The following is an 11,290-nucleotide window of genomic DNA, read 5'->3' as shown; positions in this document are numbered from 1 at the left end:
ATGCTTGCAAAAGCTCTGAGCGATTGACGCGTGGACATGCAAAGCGCCTCTATTTATTGTCCTAGCTATGACAACAGTTCCAGTAGGTTAAATCACCTACAGGCTCAATTGGAGTTCATTTTAAATTGACGCACCTGTAGAAGTTAAGTCAATAGCCCTTGGCAAATGAAGTGGAAAAGTACGGGCCCCAGGTGTTGATGACGCTAGCCCAAGGAGGGAACTTTAAACTCAGCTGAAAGCTTCTCATTGTTAACTGTTAACAGCGCAGAGCTTCCCCTGAAGCCTTCAACACACACACACACACACACACACGCACGCAGCCGGCGCACAAACAAAACACACACACAACACAACACAAACACACACACCACACAACCACCAAACAACACACACAACACAACCACACACACCCACACACACACACACACTCTATTTTTCTTCAAATCACACCCCTGTGTCTGTCTATGGTGGGCCAGCACCCAGTGCATTGTGGTCTTGTGGTGGTAATATGTAATGTACTATTTCCAACTGCAGCTTTATTTTTTCTCTCTCTCCTAATTTCTGGGCTAAAATCAGGTTAGTGTTTCATAAGGAGCTTAGCGGGTGGGCACAGTGTGCTACTAATGTAATAGTCTCTGGTTTCTCTTGCTCTCTTTCTCTCTTCTTTCTCTCTCTTCTCTCTCTCTCTTCTCTCTTCTCTTCTCTCTCTTCTCTCTCTCTCTCGTTCTTCTTCTTTCTCATTCTCTTTCCCCGCTCTGCCCTCTTGTCTCCCTTTCTGCATATGCTGCCCCCGGCATAGCTTGACCTTCTCTGTTCCTGCCTTTCTCTCTGTCCTTATTCTCTCTCTGTCTCTCTCTCTCTTTTACTCGCTCTCTCCTTTCACTCCATCCTTATTCTCAGTCTCTCCCTCCCTCTATCTGCAGGTGTGGAGGACCGCAGCCTGAGGCTTTAAAGAAGGACAACGCCTCTGCTGAGAGTGAGAACACAACGCTGTGGGAGAGAGTAGAGGAGAGAAGGAAGAGCAGGAGAGAGGGAGGGATAGCTACAGTACAGTAAGGGAGTCTGGTAGAACTGGGTAAGTAAACACAGGAATGTTAGTCCCTGGGGAGATTTGGTTTAACAATGTAGCATTCTTTCAAGGATAAGTACTTTTAGATAGAGATGCATTATTAAATGCACTTATATTTGAGAATGGGCTTACGTTGCCCCAGCAAATTGACTTTGGCTTACAATGTCTAATTGCTAAGGTACAGCATGTGTACAGTGTACAGTATGTAGTACATTATGTACATCATGTGTTCAAATACTAGCCTATATTCTTTGTGTGGGTGTGTGCACGACTGTGCGTGAGTCTGTGTCTGTGTGCTTGTATGATCAATGCATCTCAGCTAAGTTTTGTGTCGCTGGGTCTGGGACGTTGAAAGTTGGTGATTCATCTACTGTTGTGGAATTGTGGGGCTGTGTAATCGTAGGGATCTCTATGTAATGTCAATAATCCTGCAGATTATCTTGATTTTCTGGTGCTGCTTTCCTTGGGCTCATTAGACGGCTCTCTGAGGATCTGTATGGTTTCTTTTGACCATATTTCTCAGGGCCTTGTGGTATAGCGAGTTGTTCCACTTTTGAATCAAACTCCATTTTACACAGTGTATGCAGGCAGCAGCTGTTACATTGTCGATCTGTGAAAATATTGAATATCAACCTATTCTCTAAAGCATATTAAGTGTTATATTTGGGACATAACCTCCCCTATAGTCTCTCCTTTGACTATGCAACAGTAGTGTTTTTCAACTCGACCCATAGATCGACTGAGCTCATGAAGACTCCCTGAGTCTCAATGGGGACTCAGGAGCAGTTTGAACTTTGCATGTTGCTCCATAGCTTCATGCTGTCTGTCTTATCAGCCTCTGGCCATCGACCATCAGCTCACACTGTGTAGACTTCAATACTTCACTAGAGAGCCAGGTTATAGGCCTCTAATACCAACAGAGAGGGTGTGTTACCTGGGTCATCACAAAGTGTACTGCACTGACACATGTGTGTCTGTCTCTGTGCCTGTGTGTGTGTGTATGTTTGCATTTGTACGTGTGGTGAGTTGTGTGTGTGTGTGTGTGTGTGTGTGTGCACCTGTGTGTGTTAACTTAATAGATTTTTCCATCCCCATCTATTAGAGTTCCATTAACCAATTGTCCATCTGCTATACGTTATAAACAGTGATTCATCCAGGTATGGAGAAGTAGAGTGTGTTCTCACCCCACCTTCCTGACTAGGTGAAGGTAAAGTCTAAGTGCCAATGAACCTTTGCGCTCAGGTGGAGTGAAAGATAGTGTCCTGTTTGGGTGTGTTTTATCAGACTCATACATGTGCAGCATAGAAGCGTGTTCACCGAGACTAAAGCATGGCCAGAGAGTACCGAGTCTGAGCATTCACTCCATGGTAGAAAGGACATTCTGTATGTTACAACATCTCTGCGTCGCTCTTTCTTCTCTGACTGCTGGCTTCTCTGGCTATCTCTGCTTCCATTTGTTGGTCTGTCTGTCTCTCTGTTTCCTTGTTTTCTCTATTGATCCCTGTCTTTCTCTCTCTCTATATTCCTCCTGCAGTTGTTGAAAGGAAAGAGCGATGGAGTCTTTTGCAGGAGATGCGGAGGGCAGCGCTGGTGACCTTACAGGAGGTGAGGCACTGGAAAACTTGGATAATGTTCAGAAAGCATGTAAAAGCTCAGTTAGTGTACTCTGTTATAAACATAAATTTGAGTGGGTTAGGTTAGACTGAGTATGTGTGTAGGAGTGTGAGTAGAGTATCTAACTAGGCACATGTTAGTGTGTGTGAGAGTGTGTCTGTATCTGTTACGTTATCTGTATTGGAGTGGGCGAGTCAGAGTGTGTGTCTGCATGAGTGTAGACAGTGTGTCTGTATCTGTAGCGGTAAAAGCATGGATGAGTATCAATAAGAATGCATCTGTATGCGTGCGTCATGACCAAGGCCTGTATCCTCCAGGAAAGAGGAAGTCCAAGCTGAAGACCCTGAAGACACGTCTGTTTGGGAGATCCAAGAGAGAGACCAAACTCAGCCAGTCTACTGGTGATGTCACTGAGGCGGACGGGCTGGGCTCAGCTGAGCATCTGTAAGTGTGCGCGTGTGTGTGTGTTTGTGTGTGTGTGTGTGTGTGTGTGTGCGTGCGTGCGTGCGCGTGTGTGTGTGTATATTTACAAATGTATGATTGATTCCATGACATTCATATTCCCTCCTCCCTCTGTCCTCTACCAGGTGTTCAGGCATGTTGGGATCACGGGCGTTGTCACATGACAGTATCTTCTTGGCCGACCAGGATCTGTCTAGTCCGGAGCAGCCCAGGGTTCTATCCCAGGAGAACGTCCAAGGCAGGATCAAAGAACTCCAGGTGAGTCTTCATTCCGTGGTGTACCCTGGATCTAGAAACATGCATGTGCATTTAAAGGCCCAACCCCCATTCAAAAGGAATCCCACACCTCATGAACCCTCGTCTTTCTGTGTAAATCAGGAATTGACGTCAATGGGTTACCAAGCAGATCTCAAGGTAGGTTTCTATATTATTTCTGATTGGCCAGATGAAGCTCCAGCAGCAGAACATGCGTCTAGGCCCGTCCCCATTGGTCCTGCCAATCAAAAGTCCAGAGGACCTGGGGGGCAGCTCAGAGGACGATGGTCTGCCCCACAGCCCTCCCGAAATCTCCATGGGCGACAACAGACACCCCCGGGGGGCATCTTACAAGGTGAGACTTCATGCACCGCATCCTCAGGTACTGTCTCCATACTCTCTCCAACCTCCACCTTCAACAAACTCCTCCATAAAACCCTCCATACCTCCATTTTCTCTCAATGAGTCAATATGCAACTGTATGTTTGCATTCCAGCAGTGCCAATAGTTGAACTTTGCATTCCTCATCAGCCATTGTGTGTCAACCAAACCCTTCCCCATTCCTCCACAGTTCCCTGCCCCGCCCAGGCACCATAGCTCTCTGAGTTTAGCAGGAACAGGAAGTGAGGAGGAAGAGCAGGTAATACCAATTCCTGTTTGCGGGTCAGTCACTATATCACTTGATATCAACTATGAGTTGTTATAGATCCAAATCTTTATTCTGTGTTTTCTTTGTTCATAGGCCACCTCCCAACCCTTGTCCCATCCCCTCTCTCCCATGCTCAAAACTTCTCTTACCAGCTTCGTGCACCCCACCCCATCTGCCCCCCTCTTTGCCTTCTCCCTTGCCTCTCCTGCCTTGGATTTCAGCACCCCAGCCCAGTTCATCCCCTCCCTGGATAACTCTGCCGCCCGCCACCGTATGGCTATCAAGCCCAGGAACCAGAGGGCCAGTGCCAAGAACAAAAGGCTGACCATGGTGAGTCCTGCCTGGGCATACCAACTACACATGGGGCCCTTGCCTCTGGAACTCACACATAGAGGAAGGCTCAGGAAAGATCAAAATACTGGATACACTATTGCTCGATGATCTGTCTGTTTGTCTGTCTGTCTCTCTGTCTTGCTCTGTCTTTCTTTCTCTCTCTCTCTCTCTTTCGCTCTCTTCAGACTGAATCGAGACCACGCTCAGAGAGTCTTAACAACTTTGACCGGCCCTTGACAGAGGAGGAAGAGGACGGGCCTGCTATTACCGGGGGTAAAACACGTTTACGTTCTCACTCTACCCAGATCCAAAAGTTGGAGCAAGGGGGGTTGACCACCCCCACTGCACCCCCAGAGCTGAAACCCCTTAAGTCTGGTCCCACAGAGGCTGAGGGGTGCCCAAAAACCTCCACCCCAACCCTCCCCTGCAAGCCCTCTCCACAGGAGCAGCCCCATCCTGGGGTTGCTCTGAGACCAGTGGAAATTGTGGCAGGCAAACATCCACAGTCCTCCTCTGTGACCACAGTACAGGACCTGAGATACACTCCACAACAGCAGACCCTGAAACTGTCCCTGGGAGACCCCAAGCCCTCAGCCCCGTCCCAAACCAGGAGGGACGTCCTGAGCAAGAGTGGTGTGAAAGATTCAACCCCCAGCACCGAGGATGGCCCCAAAGAAAACCCAGTCCCGGCCGCCCAGCCCGCAGCTAGCCTGGCCTCAGTGGTGGATCTCAGAACATCCTCTCTGAGGTGGAAGCCAGAGGCTGTGGCTGCTGGTCAGAGTACCACAGAGCCACCGGCTGGGCAGGAGGACGCAGTTCAGGCAGAGCCAAGGCCAGTCTCTGGATCCTTCCGCTTCTCCATCAACTCTGCCAGGGAGCGGGAGAGACACAAGACGGGAAGTGGTGGTTTCTTGGGAGTGGTGGAGCAGGCTGGGGCTGGGGCGAAGAGGGAGGGGAGGGAGAAGGGGACAGAGGTGAAGTTGATCTCCTCAAACGCCAGCCAGAGGGGGCAAGAGCAGCATGGGGGCAGGCAAGAGGGAGCCAAGCCCAAAGAAGAGGAGTTGACTGCCAGCGAGAAAGTGTCGGAAGGGGAGGAGGTGGAGGAGGAGAGCAGGGAGGGAGTGGAGGAGGCAGTGGAAGCAAAAGAGGAGGCACAGGAAGAGGAGGAAGAGGGGAAATCAGCATTTGGCGTGAAGCTTCGCTCCACCTATCTCTCTCTGAGGGTCCGGGCGGAGTCAGCCACCAGCCAATCAGATCTCAAGACGGACCATCAAAGTCAGGAGGTGGGTGCTCTCCCTCTTACCCCTTACACCCTTTCCTCAAAACCCACCGGGCTTGAGGGGCTACAGGACACCCCGCCAGCCAACTCAATGCCCCAAAAGCTCCATACAAACACCTGGGATGCCCCAACAACACTGTCTTCACCCAGGGGGAGAGCTGGCTCCCTCAGAGAAGCAGGTGAGACTCCCTCTCTGAAAAGGCAGAATATTCAGCCATGTGGGTAAATAATGAACATAATATACTGTATGTCATGCATTTACTGGATAGGGATGTCAGTGCTGGACTTTGTCCCCAAGCTACACTTATACAGAATATATCATCTCTATGTTATCAAGGGCGTTAACCAATGAAGGAGATATGCTACACTAGAATAAAAATGACAGGTTACACCAGAATGATAAAGACTTATTCCTCTGAGGGAACGTTGTGCTTGTTGTAACACCATGACAGTACTATGTGTCATCATGTGAATGTGTCTAATCCCATGTCTACAGTAACCTCAGCCCAGCCTGCCCCCTCATCTCTCACTAAAGAGGCCCAAACCACCCCAGCTATCCCTAAGGTGGTCCAAACCACCCCTGTCCCAGCCATGGAAGCCCACACTACCTCCTCAGCCACTCAGGACCCCACGACTGGCCCCCAGGCGCCCCCCAAGGCTACCGTATCCTGGATTAGTATGGCATGGGGGAAGACCCGGGGCCTCCAGCAGCTCTTCACCAGCAGTCTACCCAGAGACTTCACCGGCATGCAGTCCCCAACTCAACCGCAATGTCAGACCACAACACAACCACAGACGTCGTCACTGGCTCAGATCATGACACAAACTCAGAGACAGAATGCAACACAACCACAGACACAGACGACAATGACACCACAGGCTCAGACCACAGCACAACCACAATCACAGACCCCAATGCAACCCCTGACTGCTAAACTACTGCAGTCACATAATTCATCACAACCACCACAGACAGCAGCACAAACACCCACACAGACCACAAAACAACCGCAGACTGACAAAACACCACAGACACACAACACAACACAACCACAGACAGTGACCCAACCATCAACACAGAACACAAAACCATCAACACATGTGTCAAACCAAACCAACACTCGGGCAGCACAACCATCCACCGCCCCTCAACCGCTAGCGCAATCTACCCTAAGTTCTGTGTCTCAGGTGACCTCACCGTCCAACCTACGAGCAACCCAGCACACCCTGCGCTCCACTCCACAGACCCAAGCCCAAGGCACACTACGATCTGCCCCAATGTGTGCCACTTCCACTCAGCCCCTGGCCTCGTCTTCCCTCTCTTCAAGCCCAAGCTCCACACCCAGCCAGCCCCCATGGAGCACACGAGGTCACAACCCGACCCCTCAGCCCAAACCAGCCTTAGCCCCAACAACAACCCCAGCCCCAGTCCAAGCCACAGTCCCAGCACTAGGGAGAGGTGAGAGGACCCCTGTTCTCCAGGGGAAGAGTGAGGAGGCGGCTATGCCCACAGAGAAGTGGGTGGACAGGCCAGGGACTGTGGGAGGGAGGACAGCCTTTCTGGAGAAACGGGCGGAGTGGACCCCTCTTGCTTGGAGCAAGGTAACCACTTCTCTCACACATCATCTGAGAACAAAGGTGTCAATAAACCAGAGTTTAATTTCACTCTCACTCTCCTCCCCCATGCAGGAGGAGCTCAGGAGAACGAGGACCCCACCTGAGTCTCAGCCCACAGCTGAATCTGCTGCTCCTTCCAAAACGCCACCCACTCACAGAAACACTAAAGTTGCTAAACTTGATGGGAGGCCAGGTACAGAGATGTTAATTAAATTGGATAGGTTGAAAAAACTACTGAATTATATGTTATAGTTATAACATTTTATAAATGTTGCTACGGTTGTGCATAGTTAAGATCTTATTAATTTCTATGGTCATTACCGTCTCTCTGTCTTCCTCTCTCAGAATCAAGCCCAACCAAAGTGGCAGGCAGGCTTGCAGACAGAGAGCACAAATGGCTGAAAAAGAACATGGCAACGTCGTCATCTCCTTCATCATTACCTTCGTCATCATCCCCCCTGCAGACCATCTCTGACAGCGGGGGGCAGCCATCTTGGATGGAACTGGCCAAGAGGAAGTCAATGGCCTGGAATGACAAGACCATGGACTGATAGAATGAGAACGAAAGAAACAGAAAAAGAGAAGGGGAGAGGGATAAGGAGAGAGAGAGGGAGCGTCAGGTGGTGGGTATATAGAGATAGGGAGAGATACAGAGAGAGAGAGGGGGAGTTCCTTATTTTAATCCACGTATTGTTAGTTGCTATAGACAAGAGTGTCTGCTAAAATGTCTCAATTGCAAGTTGTGAGAGTGGTAGAGACGGAGCAAGACAGAGGGAGAGAAACAGCAACAACAGTAGTGATGGGAATGTAGAGCGAGTGAAGGACAAAGTGAGATGTTGAGTTCATTGAAGTGGAATTGAATTGGCCTTGGAAGCAAAAGCTATAGGTAAGCTGTATAATCTGCTTCCCTTGAATGTACAGGCGTGCTTTGTTTGTGACATTTTTTTTGTATTGTATGTTTGCGTATGGGATGACCATGATGTAGAATGGTTCACCATCTCTGAATTCTTACGTTTTCTGTCTCTCTTGGTTTTGATCCAAACATATTTTTGTCCCTAACTCTGGGCTTATGTTAGAGATGGGAAAAATATTATTGATATATTGTTTGAATAATATTTTAATTATATCTCAGAAATAAATAATGTATAAGATATTTATGAAATCAATAAATGCTTATGTATGTGACTAAATGCCCCAGTGTTGTTCTAACTATTTATCTTTAATTATTTATGATGAATAATAAAATTACAAATGTTTTCTGTCATTTTATTTTTGCTGACCACACAAACAGAGCAGTTAAAGTATTTAATTTCAAAACTATTTTGGGTATGTTCAAAGCAAATGTACATCTTTAGAAAGCACCACTGAAATATTAATGCACAGAAATATGAAGTTTGCCAAACCAAATTTAAAGCAGCATGTATGACTCTTGTTCAATGTCTGTTGCAAAATACCATAGAGGGGGAGTAGGATAGTAATAGTTCTGGCCTGAGAGAATTTCTCAATATAGAAAGGAGGGAAACGTTCACCCTATTATTCCTTGGCGTACCAGAGGGTGGCGCTGTGGCAATTCTCGTCTACCAATTGTGTAACTTGTGGCTCCGCCCATTCCTCTCCTTGTGTTATGAAAACACCACAGACACACGTGAGTCAGTAAACACAAACATAGACAGAAGGACGAACTGGAGAAGGAAAGTAAATATCCAGCAGTTTGATGAAGCCACATCATCTTTCCCTGGCATTATTTGCCGCGCTACTGCGCCTTTGTGAGAGCTACACTCTCAGAAACTCAGTATCTTGGGCTGTCGCCTCCAACGATGTCGTGGTGGAGGGAGAGCTGGACGCCGTTTCCGAGGAGGAGGTCGCCCCCGCTTTGCTAGTGGACAACAGCGGGCTGTGGAAACAGGCATACCCGCCCTCCGTGTTACGAAATGGTGCGGAGAAGCACAAAGAAACCGTCAAATCGAAAAAGGAGGATGCAGCGCCCGTGTCATCTGCCTCCAGGGTGTTCTCCTATCGGATGGAGGAGGTGAAAGCGCCCGCCAGTGCCCCCTCACCTCCCCCACATCAGGAGACTGCGAGAACAGCCAGATACATGGCCCACTACAGCGACTGGGGACATCTCGCCACCATTTCCACTCAAGACAAGGTACAGTAAAGCTTGTAGGCCTACTTAAAGTGCCCTCTCCTCAGCATTGCAATTGCTCCATGAAGCACATTAGCACTCAATGTACTAAACTTTTTTTTCAGACCACAGCCAGGTAGTCTGAAGCATGTATGTATGTGTGTGTGTCTGTACCTCTGTATAACAACTTTATTTTGTATCCTCAGATTAAGGGCCTTCCTTTCGGGAATATCTTCTCGGTCAGTGATGGCCCAATGGACAACAGTACAGGTGTTGTCTACTTCTACGTCACTCTGATGGACAACTCTGTAGCAGACCTGAGAAGCTTCCCATTCGCCTCTCTCACCTTTTCAGAGGCAGAGGGAGACTTCTGCAGGTAGGACTGAGTGTCACCCACCTCCTTTTCTTGGGTGGGTAATCTTGGGTCCCCACCCAGTGTTAGGTTGATGTGGCACATTTCAAGTCTTGCTGTGTGGGATGGTCATTGTGGTCTGTTCCCACATTGTGCTCTGTTCCCACAGGCAGCAGGTGTATGATCCTGAGGACCCACGCTGTGCCAGACTGACCCTGACAGGCAAGATGGTGGAAGTGGGCCCAGAGGAGGTGGAGTTTGCCCAGGAGGCCATGTTCTCTAGGTGTGTGCATGTTAATCACTCGTCCTCCCTGAACATGTTCTGTGTGTGTTTGGCTGTCCAATTGTCTCTCACCAGTAATGAAGTCAGGGACTACACATAGCCTGCCTGCTTGTTTAGTGTGTATAATGCTGTATTCTCTCCTCTCCCTCCAGACACCCTGTGATGAGGAAATGGCCAGTGGGACACAACTGGTTCTTTATGAAGCTGGAGCTCAAACAGGTCTGGCTCCAGGATTGGGTTGGAGGGGTGTCACTCATCCCCCTGGAAGACTACTTCAAAGCCACACCCTACTGAGAGGAACTTCATCCACAGTTTATATTAATTTACTGCACAGTGCCAAATATGACACACGTGTACCAATATAGCATCTCTGGGTGCCACAACAGCTGTCCTCTGACCATATTCATCACCACTCAAACACATAACAGAATGGGAGGATCTAAAAGCTCCAGTTCCAGTGGAATATTTTGAAGAGAAATGGGGGGTGGGGGTGTTCAGTTCTAGATCTTCTCAAGGCTGAGTGTGAGTGGTCTAACCATGGTGCATGTAGAGGTAACAACTAAATGTAAGATGTCTCCAATATCAACCAGTTTGCACTAACTGATTAAAGTGCTTCCACAGTTCATGGGGAAAGCTTCTACAGAATGTGAATATAAAGACAAGTAGATATAGACGCCAATAAGCAGACACTGGAGATTGTTCCTATTTATGTAAAGATGTTGTTGAATGTACAGAATGATTTATTTGCTTTGAAAATGTTTTTCCAATGCTACCACCAATCTTTTTCACAATCTTCTGTTCAACAGCTAGACAATGACAAATCAACAATCCACCTAAAGTAGACTCCTCTGGTGGACAATAGATCTTGACTTTGATATTGAGTTTTGTTGAGTGCCGCATACTGTCAAGTCACATTTCTATTTTGTGCTGAGTCTGAAGAAATCATCTTTTAACATGTAAGTGTCAATGACATTGTGCATGATCTAAAGCAGAAGTTTAATTAATGATACATTGTTATAGATTGTAAAACTGTGTACATGCAATGTTGGGAACATAATACAAATGATTTGGTCAAATAATTGAAATGTCTTCCCAATCTTTCACTTGCTGTATTTTTGAAGCAGTGTGTCTTGGTGCTTATGTGTTTTCTACCAGTAAAGCTGATAGTGTTCTATTTTTTTAATCATTAGGTCACTTAATTTAGGTATGCTCTGCATAATTATGCAATGCTCAGATGCATATCTATCTAGCA

General features: G+C 47.8%; 2 protein-coding genes across 2 annotated transcripts; both read left to right on the top strand.

The window, feature by feature from the left end:
• The first annotated feature begins 881 nt into the window (after positions 1–881).
• On the top strand, positions 882–8,534 carry LOC111959400 (CRACD-like protein). Its single transcript, XM_023980915.2, has 11 exons — positions 882–1,075; positions 2,604–2,674; positions 3,001–3,127; positions 3,271–3,403; positions 3,591–3,755; positions 3,972–4,040; positions 4,143–4,379; positions 4,568–5,840; positions 6,158–7,263; positions 7,351–7,471; positions 7,624–8,534. The coding sequence occupies exons 2-11, from the start codon at positions 2,623–2,625 to the stop codon at positions 7,827–7,829; spliced, it is 3,489 nt and encodes a 1,162-aa protein (XP_023836683.1). The 5' UTR covers positions 882–1,075; positions 2,604–2,622; the 3' UTR covers positions 7,830–8,534.
• Positions 8,535–8,902: 368 nt separating this feature from the next.
• Positions 8,903–10,929, top strand: creg2 (cellular repressor of E1A-stimulated genes 2). Its single transcript, XM_023981707.2, has 4 exons — positions 8,903–9,427; positions 9,610–9,779; positions 9,925–10,038; positions 10,191–10,929. Exons 1-4 carry the CDS (start codon positions 8,993–8,995, stop codon positions 10,330–10,332), a joined length of 861 nt encoding a protein of 286 aa, XP_023837475.1. The 5' UTR covers positions 8,903–8,992; the 3' UTR covers positions 10,333–10,929.
• The last annotated feature ends 361 nt before the right edge of the window (positions 10,930–11,290 follow it).

Source organism: Salvelinus sp. IW2-2015, linkage group LG36, assembly GCF_002910315.2.
Source record: "Salvelinus sp. IW2-2015 linkage group LG36, ASM291031v2, whole genome shotgun sequence".
Taxonomy (NCBI): Eukaryota; Metazoa; Chordata; class Actinopteri; order Salmoniformes; family Salmonidae; genus Salvelinus; species Salvelinus sp. IW2-2015.
This window is presented reverse-complemented; position numbering and strand designations above follow the sequence as displayed.

Coding starts and splice junctions, on each gene's coding strand:
- LOC111959400 (XM_023980915.2), top strand. CDS start 2,623: ATGGAGTCTTTTGCAGGAGATGCGGAGGGCAGCGCTGGTGACCTTACA. Junction 3,756..3,971: donor CCCGGGGGGCATCTTACAAG/GTGAGACTTCAT, acceptor ATTCCTCCACAG/TTCCCTGCCCCGCCCAGGCA. Junction 7,264..7,350: donor CCCCTCTTGCTTGGAGCAAG/GTAACCACTTCT, acceptor TCCCCCATGCAG/GAGGAGCTCAGGAGAACGAG.
- creg2 (XM_023981707.2), top strand. CDS start 8,993: ATGAAGCCACATCATCTTTCCCTGGCATTATTTGCCGCGCTACTGCGC. Junction 9,428..9,609: donor CCATTTCCACTCAAGACAAG/GTACAGTAAAGC, acceptor TTGTATCCTCAG/ATTAAGGGCCTTCCTTTCGG. Junction 10,039..10,190: donor CAGGAGGCCATGTTCTCTAG/GTGTGTGCATGT, acceptor CTCTCCCTCCAG/ACACCCTGTGATGAGGAAAT.